The sequence below is a fragment of the Halichoerus grypus genome, chromosome 12 (genome assembly GCF_964656455.1).
Source record: "Halichoerus grypus chromosome 12, mHalGry1.hap1.1, whole genome shotgun sequence".
In the NCBI taxonomy this organism is placed as follows: Eukaryota; Metazoa; Chordata; class Mammalia; order Carnivora; family Phocidae; genus Halichoerus; species Halichoerus grypus.
In genome coordinates, this window is record NC_135723.1 from 93,671,491 (window position 1) to 93,695,229 (window position 23,739).

Sequence of the window (23,739 nt, forward strand, 5' to 3'; positions counted from 1 at the left end):
TTGAATTGTGGCCTCTCACCTCTTCCGAGTCCTGGGGACACATGTGCCTTGGAACCCCTTTCTGTCCTTCTTAACCGGACATCCCCATCACCTCCTATTTGGCAAATGTCCTCATTGCTCCCCAGGGTACAAAGGGACATGCATTTCAATTCTGAGCACTTTGCTTTGACTTGGCGTGCCTTTGTGGTCTTCAGCCCTGCGCCTGGGTCTGCATCTTGAGCCTCTTTGTGCTGCCGCCGCCAGCTCGCGGGAGCACTGCCCTGCTAATGCAGATGCAGCAAATCTTACCAAACCGAAGCCCCTGAGCAGACGCGTTCGCGACTCCGGTCTCCAGCAGTCTTTTTATTACTCTTGTGACTTCCCTTGAGACCGTGTCCTTGGGCATTCTCTCTCTCTCTCTCTCTCCTTTTTTTTTTTTTTTTAAAGTCAGGGGTGGCCGTGGTTGTGATAATCCACCACACACTCTGGCCTGGGATCCGTCACCAGAGACCCAGAAATAGCTCAGGAGGTGAGGTGACTCTAGTAGTCCTCAGCAGGGCCACGTCCTCAATCCCGACCTCCTGACCTCTGTTGAGATGCTAGCTCTGAAAGAACTTGGCAAAGTTAGAGGTCCACACCTTGCAAGCTACTGGGGCTGTTGTTACAGCTATCATATTAAAAGTGAGCCACCATGGCCATTGAATCGTACCCTTAAAAATGGTGGTGATGGGGGGATGCCTGGGTGGCTCAGTCGGTTAAACATCTGCCTTCGGCACAGGTCATGATCCCGGGGTCCCGGGATCGAGTCCCGCATCGGGCTCCCTGCTCATGGGGAGTCTGCTTCTCCCTCTGCCTCCCCTCACACGTGTGCGCGCTCTCTCTCTGTTAAAAAAAAATGGTTGAGATGGTAAAGTTCGTTATAAATATTTTCCCATTTTTTAAAAGGCATGGGATCCTGATGCATGCTCAACATAGACGAATCTTGAAAACGTCATGCTAAGTAAAACAAGCCAGACACAAAAGGACAGATACTGCGTGATTCACTTGGCATATCTAGATAAGCACGTTCACAGAGGCGGAAAGTAGAAGGTGGTTGCCGGCGCCTGGAGGGAGGGAAGAGTGGAGAGTTAGTGTTTGACGGGTGCAAAGTTTCAGCTGGGGAAGATGAGAACATTCTAGAGATGGCGGCATGCTTGTACAACCATGTGAATATGCTGAATACTGTTGAGCTTTATACTTAAAAACGGTTCCTAGGGTAAATTGCATACACGCAACTTCTTAAAAGGGGGGCCACCGTGAAGACATTTTTAAAGCACACAATGAACATTTTGGGGAAAATAAAAATATGAAAATAACTCTTAAAAGCCCCATGTATTGATTCAGAGAGTCCTTCTCTTAGCTTTGGGATATAAAAATGTATTATGGATAACTTGGGTTGTTCATAAAATTATCCTGTTTGGTGTATTCAATTTAAAAGTATAACTCAGACAACTCACCCATTCATTCAGCACATTTATGGAGCCTATGTGGGAGGCGCCGTGCTCAGCACTGAATAAAACAATCAGTGCAGACTCACTAATTGAATTTAATTTTATATGGCCGACATTTTTCTTACAAATAGCTCAACAAGCTGCTGAACTTAAGGAATCTAGCATCTCTTGCTTGGCTCTTGTGGGTTTTACTGGTGAGTCTCCTCCAAGTTGCTGGGAGGAGGCAGGCCCAGAGAGAGTGTCTTTAGTGACAGTCTCTGCTGTAAAAATGCAAAGGAATAAAGTGTGCAGGGAATGAAGTTTGGAGGGAAGCTGCGCCCTGAGCTCCACAGCTTCCCAGGGTCCCCGAGCTTACAACCCTGAAGGCTACAAAAATGGGAACTCAGCCGTACTTGGATTTCAGGCTGAGTTTGAGTGGCCCATCCTTTCTAGATGCCCCTCACATTCCTGAATCCCCACAGAAGGTCTGGTTTAGTCAGTCTGTCGGTTTCAGTAAGGAGTGACCCCATGAGGCGGGGTGACACTCTGAGTCATCTGTGGAGCTTAGCGTTGTTATGACAATGAAAGTAGTTAGTAAGTGGAAAGTCCTCAGAGCAGTGCTTTGTTCAGCACATGCTAAGTGCCAAACAAATGCTGTCATTATTATGAAGCAAGGTGTGGCTGTCCAGACTCTAAGGAGGCCAGTGGGGGAGGGCAGGGACAAGGTTTGGGGGCGCCTGGATCGCTCAGTCAGTTAAGCGTCTTCTGCTCGGTCATGATCCCAGGGTCCTGGGATCGAGCCCCATGTCCAGCTCTCTGCTCAGCGGGAGCCTGCTTCTCTCTCTGCCTGCCACTTCCCCTGCTCGTGTTTCTCTCTCTCTCTTTCTCTCCCTGTCAAATAAATAAAATCTTAAAAAAAAAAAAAAAAGACCAACAAAAAACAACAACAGCAAAACAAACATCTGACCAAAGTTTGGATGCTCTGTATCAGACTCGCTCAGTATGAATTGTCTAACATCCTGCTGTAAATGTGCCCCGGGGTTGAACCCAGGCAAGGGCAGAAGCAGCAATCACCTCTCACGCCTCTGCTTGGGAATCCTGGGCCCGAGAGATTTGCAGCAGCAGGTGTTTGTTCACAACAAAATTCGTGTTTTTATTGACCAAAAAAACAAACCCTTTCACTTAACTTATGTATTTAGATTCTGGAAAATTTGGGGTTTTATTTTATCTCAGCTATTTCCCAAAGAGTATTTGGACAGATTCAGAGGAGCCAATGGAAGGACATCGCTCCGCCAGCGACGTGGCGTTTGGTGGGACCTGGTGTCCAGCTCGTCCGGTTCCCCGAGTAGCCGCCCCCTTTGGGGAACCTGCTACAGGTCACTCGCGGCCCCTCTCACCCCACCTTCCGAGGTGGCACTGTTATTAACTCCATTTTACAGATAGGGACACTGGAGGGGACCAGTCATATGGCCAACAAGAGCCAGCACTCAAACCCAGGCCGTCTGACTCCTGACTCTGCTGGTTCGCAAAAGTCAAAACTTTTCATTTTAATAGAAAAGCACCGCTGTAATTGGTGAACTCTTGCTCCTCGTTAGCTCTCGGGAAGAGTGCTCAGCTTCGTAATGTCCCGAAGGAGCACGGATGACAGCCTCCACCGCCCTGTCATTCTGATCTTTCACGTTCCAAAAATTGTCAGTCAACCAAGAATGTTTCTCGAGCATCTTGTGTGGGCCAAGCACGGTGTCAGATTCAGAGCCATTTTCTGCTGCCCCCGCCCTCCGTCCAACACTCCGGATTCTCAGCTGGTACGTTCTTCGGGGTCTGTGTGCGTTGCTTGTTTCTACTTGTCTACGGAAAACCAACTTCGTGTCACGGCACAGGCCGCCGTCACAACATGTGTTCATAAATTTGTCATTGTTTTGAGTCACCCTGACGCTTTCGGAGATTTCTGCATCTGTTCCGATTCTTGAGGAGGCCCATGGGAAGATTGCCTAATGCTCAAATGGCATAATGGTCTTAAGAATATGAAAAACTAAGTAACATTAAGACTTCTCTTAAGAATATGAAAAACTAAGTAACATTAAGACTTCTCCCAGGAGAAAAAAAATACTCTGTTCTTCTGTAAGACTTTGGTTCCTTTTCCCTGGCATCCCAGGTCATCTTGCCCAGAAGTAAAGTTCTGAGGGTACTTCACAGGCAGCTGCTCAGAGGCTGATGGGGAGGAAGCCTTCTTGTTGTGATCGGGCTGGGGAAACCAGATGGTTCCACGGGCCAGGGTGCACTTGGCAACTGGTCAAAAATGAAGAGAGCAAGGAAAGAGGAGGATTCAAAATGGCCCTGAGGTTTGGGTCATGAGGATGGTGATGCCATTGGTGTCAATAGGGGAGGAGTGCTTGAGAATAAAGATGAGGAATTGGGTTTTAGAGGTTCTGAATTAGAGGCGTAGAGAAGGCTCAAGCGAGCTGTTTGAACTTCCTCTACCCCGTCTGCCTCATCCAAGCTCAAGGACAATGGTGTGTTGCTGTGTTTGTTTTCAAACCATGCTTTGAATCTGCTTTTCTTTGATTATAAAAGCAACACATGCTTATTGTTGAGAATTTGGAAACCACAGAAAAGGATAAAGAAGATAAAAATTACCCATAATCCTCTTCTCCCATTAACCTTTTGGTTCCTTCCTTCTTTCTCCTTCCTCCTTTTCTTTCTTTCTTTCTTTCTTTCTTTCTTTCTTTCTTTCTTTCTTTCTCTCTCTCTCTCTCTCTCTCTCTTTCTTTCTTTCTTTCTTTCTCTCTCTCTCTCTCTCTCTCTCTCTCTCTTTCTTTCTTTCTTTCTTTCGACTGGCAGCTCTTTATTCATCATGTACCTGCACTCACACTCTGGGGAGGAGGACACAGCAGGCCACGTTTTGGGCCACATGTGGATTGAACTTGGGAGCAGAGTGAGCCCACAGGAGCTATGGGAGGCTGGCCTTATAGGAACCAGGGGTGGGTGCTCTCTGATCCCCATAGGAGAATGTGAAGTATCTTTTCTTTAGGTCTTTTTTTCCTTGCTTATTATTATCATTAGTGTTCATAATCATTATTATTACATAGCTGGGAGCAGACAGAATGTACAATTTCATTCTTACTTTTTTCAACATCATTTAATTTCTTCAAAAACATCATTTTTATGGCTCCATATTAGCCCATGATGTCGGTATGCAGCAATTGATTTAACTATTTTTTCCAATTATTGGAACAGTTTAGGTTGTTTGCGGTTTTCACAGGGGGTTTTTGAATGTCTGCAATGCACTTACGTGGAAGGATATGTTTGGTCAACTTATAACATTTGGAAATTAATACTTCAGTAGAGAATATTTGCAAATGGCTTTTATTCCTCAAATTAATTTACTGTATAGAAATATGGAGGCTTAAATATAGGAAGCTCGTGCCTCGCTTTTAGCTTTATCTGTCTATCCCCACATGCCCACAAATATTCTAAGCTACTGTAAATTTATAATGATGTACTTAGCAATGACATCTCCTTAACATACATGTTTATTTAACCATCACAATTAAATGATCCCTGAAGAGTGCTAAAAGTTGGGTGAATTATATATATGTGTTATTCTTTATTTTGGTTTTTGCCATAAATCAAGTAAATGGATCATTTATGTGTCATAAAAAGGCGAGCGTATCTTCTGGCTGAGGATTGGCGGGACTCTCTAAAGGTTCGAGAGCAGGGCTGAAGCTGGGTGAGTGGGACCTGGACACACCGGGGGGCAGGCACCTTCTCTGCAGGGTGAACCGAGACTAGGAAAAGAGAGAGCGTCCTTGGAGAAGGGTAGGCCACTCGGGTGGCCCTGGCATAGAGCACACGAAAAAGGGAAGCCAGGAAAGAGATTGTGTTGGCAGTGAGGGTCCGATCCGAAGGGCCTGAACCTCAGCCTTCCATGTGGCCTTGACTCGGATAGACGGTGGAAGGCATTCAAGGCTTGGAGCATGGCGTTGAGAGAGTTTTGCTTTAGAAGAATTAATCTGGCAGATTGGAGAGGAGAAGCCCTAGAAGGAAGGACTCGGGGCAGGGTGGGGGGAGTTTCAACAAGGAGGAAGAGTGCTGGTGCTGATTGGGGTCCCACTAAGGGCCTGACATTGTGCATGGCATTTTATGTCAATCCTCTCACCTCTGCTTAGAGATGGGGAATTGAGGCTTGCCAAAGGCCACGTGGGCAGAAAGTTACGGAACCAGGTGTTAACCCTAATACCAAAGCTCAGGCTCATTTGACTACACCAGAGGCGAGGTTAGGAGGGCCAGGGCGAGGCCGAAGCAGTGGGGAGAGCAGAGGGGGGATGCATGCATTAATTATCATGGAGGCAAGATCTGGTGACTTGGCAACCGGTCAGAAACGAAAAGAACAAGGAAGGAGGAGGATTCGAAGTGGCCCTGAGGTTTGGGTCATGAGGATGGTGATGCCACTGGTGTCAATAGGGAAGGAGTGCTTGAGAGTAAAGATGAGGAATTGGGTTTTAGAGGTTCTGAATTAGAGGCCTAAGCAGACCACCCTTGACGTGTCTAGAAAGTCGTGAGGCACACGGGGCCCAGGAGAAAGGTCTGTGCTGTTGGTCTAGAGTTACTAGACATCAGATGAGTAGGAATTTAGCTCTGATTTGTGTAGGTTACAAATATATTTGCAGCCAAAGTAAAATTTAATATTATAAATTCAGATAAATCTCACGCTCTTCTTGCAATAAAAAGAATACTTTAAATTCTTTGGTAATTCATCAGGTGCCAGGGCCAGTAGGAGCCAGGCTTTAACGTCCTTCCATTTCCAAAGCCTGGAGTCTTCTTGCCCTGTGTTCTCAGGTTCTTCCGAGCAAGCAGAACTAGTTCCTTGCTTCTAACCTGCTCAAGAACATCTAGATGCCTCTGCCAGTAGAATCCCTTCTACTCAGATGAATGGGATCCAGCCCAGTGTCCAGGGATGTCCCCCCATCCCTTGAGTCTAAATCCTATAAGCCCAGAAGACCCTGACTCTTTCCCCCTTTCCAGTGATTAGGACAGTATTCCCAGAAGGCAGAAAAGAATCTTTAACTTCAGATTTGTTCTGCTGCTGGGGCTGAGGACACGGGAAGTGCAAAGACCTGATGAGCTAGCATCAGATAAACAACTTGGCTACTTTTCCTACAGACATCATTTGGAGATGTGGGAAAGGCTGGGTGTCAATAGATAAACATCTTGCCTTAAATATTTTATCCATCATGCTTAAAAAAAAATATCCATGATCCATTTATGTTTTTTCTAACTCAGAAGTAAATCAGACACACCAATTCCTCTGGGAGAACCAAAACAAAGTTTTTACCCAGTGTTTCCTGTTTTGTTCTGAGTTTTCATGTACCTGCCCATGATCCTGGCCTCATTAGTGAGCACCTTGCTGGAAGAGGCTTCGATAACCTGCCCCAGAACAAAGACAACGTTGAGGGTGGAGGGAGGGAAAGGCACCCATGGGGCCAAAGGGATGGGCATGCTTGTGTCTTGTAGAACCAGACACAAAGCACATAACAAGCATTTACTTAACAAAAGACCCGACAGCCAAACACTGGCAAAATTCAAAAGTGAATGACTAGGGGCGCCTGGGTGGCTCAGTCGTTGGGTGTCTGCCTTCGGCTCAGGTCATGATCCCAGGGTGCTGGGATCAAGCCCCGCATCGGGCTCCCTGCTCAGCCGGGAGCCTGCTTCTCCCTCTTCCACTCCCCCTGCTTGTGTTCCCTCTCTAGCTGTTTCTCTCTCTGTGTCAAATAAATAAATCTTTAAAAAGAAAAAGTGAATGACTACACATGAAGCATGAAAAATGTTCCCAGTCACATGAGATGCTTCAAGCCTAGAAAGCAAACCACACAAAATGGAAAAACATTTGAAAACATAAAAGTGAAGCCATTAGGCATCACTTTTCAACAAAACCAATAGAAAAGGCTTTCTCATTGACTGGCTCTAAGGGAGCGGTGTAATGTCAGCGCTGCATGGCACATGATGAGTGACGAATGAAGGTCAGTTCCTTTCTCTCTCGCTAACTCATCTTCCAGGAGAGGCACTGTGGGCTCTTACTCCTTTGTATATTTACCAAATGGAATAGACTCATTCCTTCATTCTATGGAGCTTTAGAACTCCTCCTATGTATTAGATGTTGTAAGAGACAAAAAGAAGTAATGTTGTCTCATTTTTCCGAGTGGTTGAATGACTCTACAAGACATGGCAGACGGTAGGAGAGAAGATCCAAGGGTTTATGGACCAGCAACCTTCTCGAGGGAAGGGCTGGTGTCTTACCCATATTTATACAACAAGACCTGGATTAAAGATGGAGCTCCACAAATGATGGCCAGGTGAATGAGTCAATGAATCAAAGAGTGTCCAGTAAGGGAGAGGTCCAATCCACAGGTGTGCTACATGGTGGGCCCTTCCTACAGAATGGGTGGTTCTGGGTAGAAGTGCTCAAGAGGACGGGGTCTGAACTGAGCCCTGAGTGACTCTGGAAAGGGAAGGTGTCTCTCACTGATACTCACCCTCTTTCAAACCCTCCTCCCCTCTACCAAGCTTCACCTTGTTTCTCAACTCCTTCCACTGCATGTGCATATGTGGGTGTAAGTGTATATGGTGTGTCTGTTTCCAGGCCTTACTTTCTGGGCATTTACGAAGCACTTACTTTGTGCCAGCCTCTAAGTAATATACAGATATAATCCTCACAGCAATCTTTGAGGTAGCCACTATTCTTAGTCCGTGGAAAAGGAAACTGAGGCACAGGTACGGTAAGGCCCCGCAGCTAGTAAGTGGTAGTTCTAGAGGTCAAGTCCAGAGAGTCTGACCCCCATATTCAGTCCTTTTCACCACGAGGCTCTGCTGCCCACATTTGTCCAGTGGGATCAGGGACCTTCCCGAGTGTGTGTGGGTCTGACTTTTGGATTTGGATAAAATGCAGAGCACATACAAGGATGTTGTCTCCGATCTCTTCAGGCCTATTCCCCTCTGCTAAGTCTTCCTCCTCTGCATAGAAATAGACTCAATCTTGCATATTTCAACAAAAGAAAAGTCCTCACTCTGTGTTCCCGCCTGTCACTCCTTCTCCCTCCTCTTTACAGTCAGCCTACTTGAAGGCACAGTATCTAAGTGACTTTTATTCCTTATCTCCCATTCATTCCTAGTAACTCAATGAGACTGACTTCCGTTAAAGAGTGTTTGCCAAGATCAGGAGGGGCCTAGTTACAAATCTAGTAAGCTCCACGCGGGACAGACCATGCCAATTTTATGATCTACTGCGTTCCCTGTTGCTGGCACAATGCCTGGCACACGGTGGGTGCTCAGCAAATCTTTGCTGAATGTCTTATGACATTATGTCTTATTTGATCTCAACAACATGAGGATCATTGAAATTCTTTGTTCCTTTCGCTCCCGTGATATCCTTCATGCTGGATTTTGCCTGACCCAGTTGGACCATCCATTCTCCTCCTTCTCTCCCTCTTCTCTTCTATTGGTCTTCAAATTCTATCCTTAGCCTTCTTCTCATTTTTATTCACCCACCCTGGGACAGCAGGCCTTCAATCCTACAGCTTTACATGATTCTCATATCAGTATCTCAAATAGTAATCTTTCCCAGGCATGAGACCCATACATCCGGTGCCGTAATGGACATTTCCAGTTATGTGTCTATTAGGCATTTAACAAACTGAACTTCACATCCTTCTCTTCTAAGACCTGTCCTTCCCATCCTTCCTCCCATCCCCCCTCCAAAAAATATAAAAGGAAATAGAAATAAATCCAAGCAGAGAAGCAATACTCTGTGCCTTTTCTTTTCTTCTTCTCCTTTTTTTTTTTTTTAAAGATTTGTTTATTTGAGAGAGAGAGCGTGCATGCCAGCAGGGGGAGGGGCAGAAGGAGAAGGAGAGAATCTCAAGCAGACTCCCCACTGAGTGTGGAGCCTGACATGGGGATCGATCTTATGACCCCGAGATTATGACCTGAGCCAAAATCAAGAGTCGGACACTTAACCAAATGAGCCATCCAGGCGCCCCGCCTTTTCTTCTATTCTATATCTTGGTCAATGACATCACCATTTCCCATCATCCAAGTCAGAAGCCTAGGAGTTACCAGCAACTCACCCCTCTCTGTGCCTCACACACTCAGTCACTAATTTCTATCAATTCTACTGATTTTTTCCCCCTAAGTTCTAAGAGAACTTAGCTGGTGTAGAAAGTACTTCTTTGTTTTCTTTCCTTTTTTTTTTTTTTAAGATTTTATTTATTTATTTGACAGAGAGAGACACAGCGAGAGAGGGAACACAAGCAGGGGGAGTGGGAGAGGGAGAAGCAGGCTTCCCGCTGAGCAGGGAGCCCGATGTGGGGCTCGATCCCAGGACTCTGGGACCATGACCTGAGCCAAAGGCATACGCTTAACGACTGAGCCACCCAGGTGTCCCGACTTCTTTGTTTTCAGTTGATCACCAAGATTGATCATGGTGGCTCTAAGTCAGCATAGTTTTATAATTGTGAAGAGAATATTATGCAGGATTATATAGAATATGAGGTCTTCTTCTTGTTCTTCAAATATGGTAAATAGATTCCTGCCTTGGCAATTTTGCTCCAGCTGTTCCCTCTTCCTGGAATGCTTTTCCTCCAAATATCCACTTGTCTATTCCTTCACTTCCTCGGGGTCCGCTTAAATGTCACATTCTTAGGAGAGCTTTCCTAATCTCTGTACATTAAACAGCAACCCTCACCAGCACTCCACTGCATCTTGTCCCCCTTACTTATTTAATTTTCCTTCATAGCATTTATCTTTGTATGTAGACATATGTGTTTGTGTATAGGTATGTAGTTTGTCTTGTGACCTGACATGTATATGTTCACGTCTACGTGTGAAGTTTGTCTTTCTCCCCGGAAAGAAGATGTCATGAAGCCAGGGACTCAGTTTCGGTGACTGAATTCAGTTTTGTTGTTACATGTAGCAGCTGCTTGATGAAAATGCATTGATGAATAAATAAATGCATATGGGATGCCCCCAAAGAGAGACTTTCTGAGGATGGAATTGTTTTCATGTGGAGGGTAGGATATAACTTTAGTTTTTTCCTACAGAATTCCTTTTCTTGGCAAGATCTTTATTTGAATGAGCTTTAACCACCTACCAAAGAAGCCTGGGTCTCAGCCTCCAAAAACAAGTCAGGAAAGCCACAGAGGAAGGCACAAGGGGAAAGGAGAGGTCACCCAAGTCCACTCGCTCATCACTGGCCACTACCAAGGATCCACTTAATGGGAGAGAACCACAGTGGGGGGAGGGGGGCACTGCTGTCTCATGCATGGGGACTCCCAGCCTGCGGGACGTGCACGAACCGGAGCATTGATTTGATTTAAGATGATTCAGCACTCCTCAAAAATGACTTCATGATGTATTGTGTATGTAGTATTACGTATTATTGTTTTAATGATGCTCTTTATTTTTGAGTTGTGCGCTATCTCTTAAGATAGGGGCGGGCTGACATATTGCAAAGATGAGGCTGGGAAGCGCACCCGCTGGAGTAGAATCATCCCTACCTCCAGAGCTCTAGGCAGGAAAGGTATTACCACCCCCATTTCAGAAAGCAGACAGGCGAACAGAGAAATAATGTGACTTAGCTGAGACCGGACAGGATCAAAGGCCAGCTCCACTCCCAGGACAGTGCTCACCACTACTCCATGGTTCTTGCTTCTCCCAAATACCCTTTTTTCTGCCCCACCACCTGCTCCTGCTGTCCTGTGCACATGGGCTGTGGGAAACATTTTTGCTTGTACGTGGACAGACGTAAGCACACCTCCCTTAGACTTCTTTATCATACTTAAAAATTAGAAAACAAACTTTCCCAGTGTTGCAAATTTAAAGATTTTTCAGGGTGGGGGGATAAAGATTTATTGGACTCATATTCCCCATGTTGTTTGTAATGACTGGTATGCCCCGAGCCTGCTACATACACATTAGGTAACACCAGGAATGCCCACTGGTTCCATTGTATCTGTTCCTCTGCCTTGTAGGCTGGCAATGAACATGAATAATCACTGGTGTTTGTGGTAACACTTTAGTGTTTACAAAGGGCTGTCACAGATCTCATTTGATCAGCGACTCTAAGAGGCTGGAGGGCACGGTGATTAAGAGCCTGGGATTTGGAGTCTCCCACTTCTAAGCTGCCTGACTTGGGGCAAGTTCCTTATTATCTCATCAGTAAAAGGGAATGATAAACTCCTCAATTTGTTGGGAAGATTAAATGTGGTCATGTGAAGGAAGTGCTCAGGACATGGCTGGCATAGAAAAAGAAAGCTCACTTTATGATCATCGTTCTTGGCACGGATATGACTTGTGTAAGGGTCATCTATAACCACCTTAATGAAAAGGCTGCAGCCTACAAGTTTATCTATTTCTTGCTATAACCTTTTAAGGTCATTCTGTCTGATCTCCCATCCCCATTCCAAGATGACCTCTATGGGAAATTGCACAGATTTGGGGGGTGGGGGCGGTAACTTTCAGGTATGAGTAAATTTCATTTGCAGATATTAAAATTCGAGTCAGATGTGGTGGCAGACTTTCAGCCTTGTGTCTAATTTAAATCTCCTCCCTTTCCTAGCTTGGGGTGGCCCCACTCTTGGAAACCTGCAGTGAGAAGAGAGATCTGTACAGTCTTTTATTCTCATTGTCCCACCTGCCACCCCTGAGCCCTACTAGCTCTGGTTCCTCTAGGGTTGGGGAGGGGAGGGGGGGACAGGTAAAGCACCCACAGGGTCTAGGGCCTGGTGTGACTGCTCTCTGAGTTGGCGCCTTGCACGTGGTAAGGCTCGGGTGCCGGCTCTATCTTCTCTGGGGCACCTTTGTGATTCCTTTGGAGGAGCTTCATGGGGACTGACATCCACTGTTGCCTCCAGCTGACCTGGTCCCCACTCCCCCCTCAGCCCCCATAGTTGCTGCCATCCCCCCATGGAGACCCTTCCTGTTGTAGTCATCATACCCCTACAGGCAAAATTCTTAGATGGAGTCTTTCCAAGGGAACCTTACTCTTAATTGGCTTTCACGTGGCCCATGCAGGAAGCCCAGGTGCCTTCCCCTACCAGCCTCTGGATGCGTGGCTTTGTCATCGCTCTGTGGCCACAGGTGCCCTTAACCAGCTTCTTGCCTCATTTTCTCAGGCCACATGTAGGTACCATCCGCTACACTCTAAGGTACCTGTGGGCACCTCTCCAAGTGGTACTCTCGAGGGCCCTTTCCCCGGCTTAAAGTGGTGCTGGTGGAGGAGTGGGGAAGCTCCCATGGGAGTGGGGAGAAGTCTCCCGTTATATGTAAACCGAAGGTGCCGAGTGCCCTACAGGTTGCAGAACTAGCTCGGGGCTCCTTCTAGCACATTCAGCACTAGGTCTTACACCTCTTCTTAGAACAGTGCTGTCCCATAGAAATAGACTGCAAACCACACATCTCATTTTAAGCTCTTTTAGCCACGTTAAATACATAAAAAGAAGCAGATAAAATTAATAACATATTTTATCTAAGCCATTCATCAACATGTAATCAATAAAAAATTATTCCTGCAATATCCATACCGAGTCTTTGACAGCTGGTGTGTATTTTCCACTTACACGTGTCTCAGTGCAAGTACTCAGTAGCGATTGCAAGTACTCGTGTGGCTGGTGGCTACCCTCCTGGACAGGCCAGCTTTAGAAGATGGAGGGAGGGGGCTCGTCCTCTGTTGTTTGCAGCCGTGAGGCCTCAGAACCAAGAGTTTAGCTGGGACCCGTACAGTGCATTCAGCCAGCATGTGGAGAACCAGGACTCAAATGCAGGTCTTCGAACATAACGTTCAGTGTTATGTTTGCTTGTTTGGTTTTTACACCATCATGCCATTCAAACAGATATTGCAGTGCTTTGTTCATGGGGATCTCCATGGCGGAAGGGACGTTTGGGCCGAAGGAGATTGCTGTAGACATCCGTGTGAGTTTTTGGAGGTTCTGGGGTAGCTCTGCTGTGGGCAGTGGCAGCTTGGAGCCCGCTCCTGACCATCCACTCATGCTGGTCTGTGTGGGGCTGTGAGGTGGAGGAGGCTCTGAGGTCTAATCGTAGATGTTTCCACAGTACGCACTGTTAGCCGGGGAGGAGCATGGCAGGTCTTTAGCTCCCACTGTTAAAAAGAAACTATTCCGTGGTAGTTTGTCTTTGAAAAGGCAGTACTCATCAGGAAATCTGTGGCCCGGCTGGGTATCCCCGTCTTTTGTCACAGTAGGGCAGGTTGCCTCATTATTTGGACTTTGAACTTTAAAAACAGTAAAGCTCCAAAGAATTCCAAATCTGATTGTTAAAGCACATGTTCCCAGTGTAGAAAAGAACAAACAAAATCCCAAATATCACACCCCAGAAAGTTTTGGGGAGGTCATCAAGAGGACGTGACCACTGGTTGACCTGGGAGCTGGACCCTGGCCCTCCGAGGCTTCTGATCCATTCCCTGTCCTTGGAATATGGGTTCTGATCGCCTTTCCTCCTCCCAGAGGCGGCCCCCAAGGACACAGCCTTGAGATAGTGATGTGGTATTGAGACCATCTGGACGGTATACGTGACTGAACCCAGTTGAAGCCTCTACATAAACTTCTAAGATTTGGTGGGCAGGTGTGGAGGTCTGCTTATCTTGCGGTGCCCAAGATAAGCCTCATACGTCAGTTTCCTTGCTCATTAAACCTGCCACCTACCAACATGGAGTGGCCTGCCTCTCTCTTCCGTCCATCCCACCCTGTATACCTGGGAGCCAGTTTCAGATTTCACCCAGGAAGCTCCTGAAGAGGTTGCAGACCTACAGAAATGCTCCCTGTTAACTGTGGTGTATTCTTCCTTGCACTGCCCACGTGGGTGTACGTGCTCGATGCGCACACACCTGCACTGCGGGGGTCGTCCAGAGTAAGGGTGTTACTTTTCATTTAATAGTCTATTTTGAACTTTCCCTTGTCATTGACATTCTTCAGAAGAATAATTGTAATAGCCAAATCATATTCCATTACATTCTACTTAATGTTAAGTTCTCTTCTGGGGTCTGAGGTGGCACCGAATCTGGAAAGGTCTGAGGAACGGAAGGGGCACGGGCAGACCGAGGCCCTTTCCCAGACCTGCCTCTTCCTGGCTGGTGACCTTGGTCTCTGGGTCACTGGCTGAAATTCCCTTGTCTCACTTTCTAAGTCTACAAAATGAGAAAAGTGACATCTACTTTCCAGAGCCATTCAGAGGCTGACTGGACATGTCTATGTAAATTACCCAACACGACGATGGCCCATAGTAAATACACAATAAAGGTTCATGCCTGTTTATCTTCCCCTTCCCTAGGCTTTTCAGATTATCTGTCATCAGCCCATTCTCCGGCACCTGCAGCACTTTTCTGGAAAGAGAGCACCCTGTAAGGTGCCTGTGTGCTTTAAAGCTTGCATCTTCTGATTGCTTGGTGGGGACTTTCCGGGGACACAGGCTTGCCAAGCCACACTGATTTCCGTACTGTGCCCTCAGAACAGCTGTCCGTGACACATGATACAGAGGAGGGGACGTGGGAGCGTCTCAGGATGGAATGGCGGATGGTACTGGTCTAGCTCCTCACTCCCAGTAGGAAGACCCAGGGCACAGAGGGTGAGGTGCTGAGCGGGGTCTCCCCAGGTGTGTCTGGTTGGTGAAGTTGAGTTTCCTTTTTGTCTTTCCCTTCTATGGTTTCTGCCCTTAGTGTAGCAGTGGGGCTACAGGGAGAAGGGATTCTTGTGATTTTTTTGGGGTTTGGAACTCTGCTTCTCACTTCTGGGCTTTTTTTTCCCTTCTTCCTTCTCTCCAGGCACTTGGTTTAGCTGCTGACCTAGCTCATCAGGCGAGTACACATTTTGCAATTTGCCTTCCATTGTTTTGACAATGGATGTGATTTGTATGTGGCAGCATCACATAATATCCCTATTTACGGCAGCTCTTGACTCCGGAGGTAGGGATGAGGAGGGGGAAGCTCAAGGCTGTCTTCTGACCCAGAAACCACTTCTTGGTTCTACAACAACTATCTTTCCCCCCACGATCTCTTCCTGACCTGGGGGGAGGTGCGGTGCAGAAAGGTCTGTTGGGCTCGGAATCTGTGGGGTATCCTGTGTCATTAAACCATGCCGCATGGCTCGATGTGATCTGGAACCTGGACCTATGGTGATGTTTTGTTTGTATACAATAAACAACTGTATGATGGGATTGTTAAGCAATAGGTACTATTGGCTTTTAAAAATAAAATCAGATTGGAGGAGAAAGAAATAGGCTTCAAGTCACCGTGACATTTGAGTCACTGCAGGGCATTGAATTGGGCAGGTACATCCCCCTCACCCTATTTTATGCCATGCTGCACACAGTTTTAGTAACTGTGGCAGGGTGGGATGGCGAGCTCATTTAGCCAACATTTATTGAGCACCTGCTTATGTCTGGCAATACACTGGGGATGGGAAAGACACCCAGACATGAGCACAGCCCTGAACAAGCTTGCATTTACTGGAGAAGGGAGACATGAGTGATTACACGAAGATACCTGAGAAGGGCTGGAGGAGCCCGGGCACCAGACACCAGCATCTGGGAGCCTCCCAGGTGTTGACTTGTTAGGGATACCTTTAAGGATGATGAGAAGCTTGCAGGCCGAGCAGGTGGGCGGCCATGTTGGCAGAGAGCACAGTGCCCTCAAGCACAGAGGGGGGAGTCTCCGTCCACTATGACTGGAGCCTGGGGGGTTTGGAGAGAGATGGAGACACAGGGGTAGGCAGAGGACAGTTCTGAAGGACCTTTCAGGGATCAAAGCAAGTCAGGCAGACCTAAGAGCTGTTTTGTTTTCACATAAAAATAACTTTTTAAATATAGCCACATTATGCTGAACCAACTTACACTCTAAAAGAAAGCTGTAAGTCAAGTCTCCCATTAGCTACTTCTCTGTTTCAGTTTTAATGAACGATCGCGGGAGCCCTCACAGCGGAGTCGGGGTCCTGCCCGTGTCTCTCCCTTCTAGTCTGTGCAGCAGCACTCACTGTGAGAGCCCAGGGTTCTGACAGCCACTGTGGCCACCAGCATCTCTGCCGTCAGCTGCTGCAGCCTCCAGCTGCTTGGTCCTCAGAGGAGAGGAAGCATCCACACTCCCGGGTGGGTGCATCTCAGTAGTAATAAATAGAAAGATGAAGCCTTCCCATCAGCTTCTCTAGGTACCTGAGAGGCATAAGAACAGACTCTAGAAGGCTCTTCCCTCTGGGTACCCGATCTTTAATTAGGGGCTAACCCTGACTTGTTCCTCAGCCCTTTTTATGCTACGGACAGCAAATGCAAGAGATGGGGAACGTGAAAAAGAGAGTGACTGTAAGTGACTTCCATTTCTATACATGTTTCTGTAGCTCTAGCTTTGTGCTAGCTTCTGTTCTAAGCATTTTAGACATATTAACTGACTTAATCCTCTTTTTTTAATTTTATTTTTTAAAGATTTTATTTATTTATTTGACAGAGAGAGAGAGCACAAGTAGGCAGACAGGCAGGCAGAGGGAGAGGGAGAAGCAGGCTCCCCGCTGAGCATGGAACCCGATGCGGGGCTCGATCCCATGACCTGAGCCGAAGGCAGATGCTCAACCAACTGAGCCACCCAGGCGCCCCTGACTTAATCCTCTTAATAACCCTCCAAAGTAAGTACTGTCACAACCTCCGCTCGCAAGTGCAGAGACGGAGATCCAGAGAGATGGGCTAACCTGCTCAAGTTCACGCAGCCAGTACAGGGCATGGCCATATGTTGAACCAGGCAGCCTGAGTCCGAGAATCTGGGCTTCCATCCCCAACTGTCAAATCTCTATATGGTTGCCCAGAACCAGACCCCCACTTGCTTCAGACATGGTTGGTGTGCAGTAATCTGGTCCTGGAATATTCCTTTTCATTTGAATCCATTTGTCCTGAGTGAATCCCATAGCTGACATGTTCATTGCAGACTCTCTTTCTGGCTTCCCAGGCTGATCCCTTGGGGGCAAAAAGCACTTGAGTTCTGGCCTCACCATCTTGTTCTACCTTCCAGTTCCTGTGACCTTGAACCCCAAGGGACTGATGAATTTGTGAATGAATGTCCAGCTCCCAAGGCAGCCCATACTCTTCCACCCTTGGAGCCTGAGTGATATGCTCATATCATGCAGAGTGAGAACTTGCAGCAAACAAGGCTAACCCAGACGTGCCCCATGTGGCCAGTGAGGACCATGGAGTTGCTGGTCACTCCACACTCTTGATTCTGGGGCTATTAAATACAGCATCCTCCCCCCCATCTCCACTGTGTACCATCTCAGGAGGGTCTAACGCATACTTACCCTCACTGTTTTTTGTGGGGTTTGAGGGGGGTTTTTTGATGAGAAAAAAAATTACAATCATCATCATTTTTCTGTGCAAGGTCTTTAAAGAGCAAATAGAAAGATATTCAGAGCCTATATTTATTTTCCCTAAGTGGTATTTATTTAAATGCAGATATCCTGGTTTCCCCATGTAGAGTTGCAAGCAATACCTTTCAATTTAAATGTTAATAGGAGTGTAAACTTCAAAATCAAAATTTTTCTGTGAGGGAGACCTGCTTTTTCTCGTTCTATTTAATGGTACCCCTTGCCTTTCATCCTCCATCCCCCCTCACTATCCACCCCCTTTTGCACACCATTTCCAGTGTGCTGAACTAAATTCTTTTTCTAAAAAGTCGAGAATGCACCTTTCTCATTTCAAAACTTAGAATGTTAAGCATTCGGATCATGGAATACAGATGATGGGCTCGAACCCAATAGGATTCATGAGAAGATTTTTCTTTATCTCAGCTTTGGCCCTCAGAGTCCAACTCATCATCCCGGGCTCTTTCTTTTTTTTTTTTTTTTCTTTTTTTAAAGATTTTATTTATTTATTTGAGAGAGAGAGAATGAGAGAGAGAGAACACATGAGAGGGGATAGGGTCAGAGGACGAAGCAGACTCCCTGCTGAGCAGGGAGCCCGATGCGGGACTCGATCCAGGGACTCCAGGATCATGACCTGAGCCGGAGGCAGTCGCTCAACCAACTGAGCCACCCAGGCGCCCCATCCCGGGCTCTTTCTAAGGGGATTATTCTTAGGTCCACCCTGCATAATATTTTCACAAGGCTTCAGATACATGAGTTGGGTTTTCTTTCTTTTCTAAGAAGGCAGGAAGAAATGGGGAATGTAATACAAGCTATGTTAAGTTCCTGGATGCAGAATCCAACCCTTCACAGAGAGTGAAACAGGCAGTCTCTTACTCCCGAGGAGAGGAAGTAGGCACACAGGGCAATGCAGATGGGCAGGAATGAGGCCTTCGTCAGCACCTGGCTCATTCCACAGGCAGGGCGGCAAATGGGATTGACTCAAGTGCAAACAGGAAACAACAAAGATTTCAAGACAATGGAAATCATGTGTACTACCTTTCAATTCAGGTACAGCAAGCATCATTTCCTTCCTAAGGACCTCCCACATGCATGTGAGATCCAGCCGCTTCTTCCCTTTATTTTCTGTTCCCTTCATTTTCTCATTATTTTTATCCTGCTACACCGTGTGTGTCCTGTAAGCTCTTTACATCTTTTTTTAGGAACATGATAGCCTGTTAATACATAAATTAGAATCGATTTTATAATACAAATTTCAGTGACTTTGACTCCGCTATTTGAAGGGGTTGGTTTTGTTCTCCAGATGTTTTCAATAGACTCCTGTTCTTACTTCATGGAGACAAAATACGTTTCGTGTCTTGCCTCTCTGGGAGTATTAATAATAATTTTGAATTGTTGCCTCTTCTCTCTGTGGCTTGTTTCTTCAAGTTCTTTGGCGCCCAGGTTATAGGTACTGGATTGTCAGGGGGCGGGGCCAGAGCGTTGCCTGGAAGCACTGGGTTGGGGGGGCTTGTCAATGGGAAGCTCCATGGTAGGATGGTGGGAGGGGCTGCCTGTGGGGCTCCCCCAGTGCTGGGTGCCTAGGTCTTTCCTCCTGTGCTGGTCATCACTGGAAGGACCTCTCCCGGTCCCCGGATTAGATGGCAGAAGCCAGGCAGTCAGCATCTGGGGGCTGAGTAGAAGGGGGCCAGGGTCCCAGGGGCAAGCATTCAACATTCTGTATGTGAATGGTCACTTAATCACCTACGAAGAATGAGCCTCGCTGAGCTTGTCAACCGCAGTGCTCGGTACCCTGACTCTACCCCCCTGGGGAGGGGAGGGGAAGGGAGACCCCAGCGTTGTGGGGTGGGTGAGGGGATCGAGGGATCTAGTTCCATCTCACACGGCTTCCACCAAATCCTGGTTGTTTATGCTCCTCCCCTCTGGGTAACTAATGGCCTGATCCAGAAGAACCTGAGGCTGCCCGTTCATGGGTCTCTGGGCACTGCGGTGGGTTGGTTTGCAGCTTGCCCGCAGCTGCATCTAGTTTGGCTCTAGCCAAGTGCACCGTCCACCAGCTTTTCCTCTTCTGGTCCTGGGTTGTTTCCTGTCGTGCTTGCCTGTGGATGCCTATCTTTGAAAAAAAAAAAAAAAATCACGGAACTGTAGTTCTCAGCGTATTTGGGAGGAAGAAATGCTCGATACATTTGTTCAATCGCCATGACAACCCAGTAGGTCTTTAACTGCATTACTAATTTTATTTTCCCACACAACTCACTCCTCCTTTATGTCACTGGTTTGTTGATAAATTATTTAACTTCTTTGGATCTTGTTTTCCTTGTCTGGAAGATAGGACTATTTCTTGTCCTGTATCCCTTGCAAGCTGTTGCGGTGGCTGCACTGAATTACTACATAGGTCCGAGGACAAAATACCCAACCACACATGCATGGCTCTGCAAAATCAGCCTCATGGGGTGACGGTAAAAATCCTCCCGGCCAGTGAAAGTATTTGGGCCTGACCTCTGGTCTTCATCCTGCTTTCCCGATCAACAACTTAGCCCGGCCCTCAGCTTTTGCTGACAAAGTGCCCCTAATCTGTGCCCGAGGGCCACAGCCCCACTCAGACTTGGGACACAGGTGACGGTTCCCTGTCTCAGAACCTTTGCAAGAGAAATTATCTTCTTCATGCCCCTGCCTCTCTGCCTTTCCTCTAAGTCCTAGACTTGGCTTTCCTCTTGCAACCATGATGACCTTCCCACTTCCTCCAATTGCATTTCCTTTTCCTGTCCCGCCCCTTTTGTCCATTCCGGGCCCAAGGGCACACACCCTACAGGACACATTGTCCACGTAATCCCCCAGGCAGTACCTTTGCTCCCGTGGGTCTGCAGAGCCTGAAGATCAGGAAGGCCTTCCCATGAGCGAGGCCAAGTGCAGTGGTTGGTAGGGGGGTTCTCTGGCTTCAGCGATGTTGTCTATCCAGTGCTGCCAAAGCGGCCAAGATTTGAGAAGCCCCTCATGCACTGAAAAGGGAATCAGTGGTCTCACGGGCAGAGAACGAAATTTCCTGATCTGTTTAAGGGGGATATGAACTTACTTTATTCCAAAAATACCCTGACCTCTCCTTCCCCACTCCCGCCGCCTCCTTGCCCTTGACTACAGTGGAGAGTGGACGAAGCATTTCCAGGGGTCAGCCCAGATGGACTCACACATCAATGGGGGGTTTCTTCTCCACCAAGGAGGCAGCTCGGGCCTGGCTCACTCGAAGGACCGTGGGTGGCGGCGAAGGAAGAAGGGCTGAGCAGGTGGCAGCAGAACCATGTGGGGAGATGGGGGCCAGCACGACCACGGCGGTTAGCTCCCAGGCTAAGTGCCTGTGCGCCTGGCAAGACTGCTCCTCTCCTTTCCAGCGGGCTGTGGGTGCCTGAGCATGGAAGCAGGGAGCCAGGCCGGGAAGCTTCCCGGCCACATTGGCGATCAGCGCCATCTGCGTAGTGTGGCATGGTAATTGCATGGTAATTAGGCAGCCCTGGCAGTTCCCATCAGTGACTGTAATGGGTATTATGTCTCCCTGGCCGGGACAGGCATTCCGGGCTGGGAGGCGAGGACGGAGGAGAGCAGCTAGAGCAGGAACCTGGATGGATTCTGTGGATGAGATCCGTGGCAGAAGTCCGTGGATGGATTTCTGCCTCTGCCACAGGGTCCTGTCCTGCTTCCCATCCGGGCTGTTCTCCTTTGCCCCCCACCCCACGCCCCAGCCAACTCCTCCTGGGAGGGGAGGGTTTGCCAGCGTCTCATCGTCCGTGTCAGGTCAAGGAGCGTGGACTGAACCCCTCTTCCGAGGGGAGAAGGCTGAGAGTTCTCTAGCCTAACTGTGCTGGGGTCTGCCATGGCTCCCGATGGGGATGACTGGAGTGGGAGAGGAACAGAGGGGATGGGACGCCCTCAGGGTCTGCAGAAACCTGCCGGGGACTTGTGAGGGATGAGATGAGATTGACTCGGGCTTCCCTGGGGTGTGGATGTATGTAGTTTGTTGTCGGGTGCCCTCCCCTCTTCCCTCACTCTCAGTCCCTCCTGTTGAGGGAGGGGAATGCCCATGGGGTCCTACAGGCTGCTCTGGCAAGCCCCTGGGCGCAGAGGCAGGGCAGGCGGCTTGCTCCTATTTAGCCCCATTGGCAGGACTGGGGCTGGCGGATGGGCTCCGCATGGACCACAGAGGTGGACAGGGAGCTGCAGGCCAGGGGGCACTGGGGCAGGGTGGGGGGAGTCAAGGACAAGCAGCTAGGGTGTTACCCAGAAGGAGGTAAGAAGGCTGGATGCCAGGGAGGGCGTGGGAGGCTGGTGGGCACGCAGTGGAGGGCAGTCGAGAGAGCCAAGGGCAAGGTGCTGAGTGAGGGAGGCTGAGATGTGAGAGCAGCTCTGCCCTCGCGCTTCCACTAAAAATACTGCCTTTCTAGACAGCCCTTCTCCTGCCTGTACCCACGTCGGCTTTGTATGGTGGAGTCAGTGAGGCGTGGGACGGGGAAAGGCCAGACCCAGAAAGCCGGGCTGACCTGGGTCCTGGGAGCAGAAGAGGCCTGCCCAGGGGCTCCGTGTGAGAGCAGGACGTGTGGCGCCCCATATGCAGGGAAAGCTGAGCCCCTGGGAGCCCAGTCAACCCTGGAGGGAAGGGAGGGAGCTCCTGGCAGGTGCAGCCAGCCCACCAAGACCTCGCCTTCCTCCAAAGGCCCATTTCTCCCCGAGATGTGGATGGTGCCCAGAAGGAGGTAAGAAGGGTAGCGCCCAGGAACCACACAGATCTGGGCTTGATGCCCCGTTTTGCCACTCGTTAGCTGTATGGCCTTCAGCAGTTCACTCCATTTTTCAAAGAGGGATAAAGACAGTACCTGTCTCAAACGGTTGAGCCAGATGCTTGGGAAGGACAGTGCTACACCTGACCAAGGAAGTGCATAAGAAATGACACCAGTGATGATGACGATCTCCCCCGATGCTTATGAACCCAGCTGTCCTGGCCTGCTTTTTGCACCCGAGGATAGCTACCATCGGGGGCGCTCTCCTCTACAAAGGGAGCTCAGTTGTGCAAACTTGTCTGAGAAGGGTAGGTTGCCTTCCTGCTCCCCACTTCTGCCCAGGGCCAGGATGCACCTTGACCCTGAGTTCTAGGTTCTGAAGCTGACTTCTGTCCCCCTGCTTCCCCACAGACCTGCGCAGGATGACAGCCGGCTTCATGGGCATGGCGGTGGCCATCATTCTCTTCGGCTGGATCATCGGCGTGCTGGGCTGCTGCTGGGACCGAGGCCTTATGCAGTATGTGGCAGGGCTTCTCTTCCTCATGGGAGGTAAGGCCGCAGGCTTGGGGGCCTCTTGGGGGGCAAAGGTCCTGGCTCCTGGGATTCTGGGAGAATGGCCAGGGGACATTCATTCATTCACTCATCAAACATTTTTTGAGTTCCTCATAGCCATCTGCCACTGTACCAGCTTCTGGGGATGCAAAGGCTGATAAGATCTGGTCCTTCACTCTCGGGGGTCTGACAGCCTGGTGTGGGAAAGACGTTGTGGCCACGGCGCGGAGAGAAGTATCAGACCCAGAGAAAGCACGAACTCGAAAATGCCCTGGCATTTTATGCACATATTGGACTTAGTGGGGTGGGGGAGGGAAGCTGGGCAATTTCCTTTCCAGAAGCCTATCTTCACCTTTGATTTATGAGTCCTCAATGCTGCTACCATTTCCAAATAAGGCAGTCTAAGGGTAGTAGACAGGGCTAGACCTTCTCTTATATCTGTCTCCCTTACTCTCTGCTGGTGTCACGGCCATTGAACTGGTCCAGCGTCCCTATAAAGGGTTATAGATACAGAGGACTGTATGGCTAGGCAGAAATAGGTTCCAGTCCACGGGAAGTCAAGTTGGTCCACAC

General features: G+C 48.4%; 1 protein-coding gene across 1 annotated transcript in view; it reads left to right on the top strand.

The window, feature by feature from the left end:
- Window positions 1-23,739, top strand: part of TMEM178B (transmembrane protein 178B) — a 336,121-nt gene that overhangs the window by 273,845 nt on the left and 38,537 nt on the right. Inside the window, exon 3 of the mRNA XM_036111337.2 lies at window positions 23,026-23,163. Coding sequence (XP_035967230.1) covers window positions 23,026-23,163 — 138 coding nt within the window. The remainder of the gene's footprint in view (window positions 1-23,025; window positions 23,164-23,739) is intronic.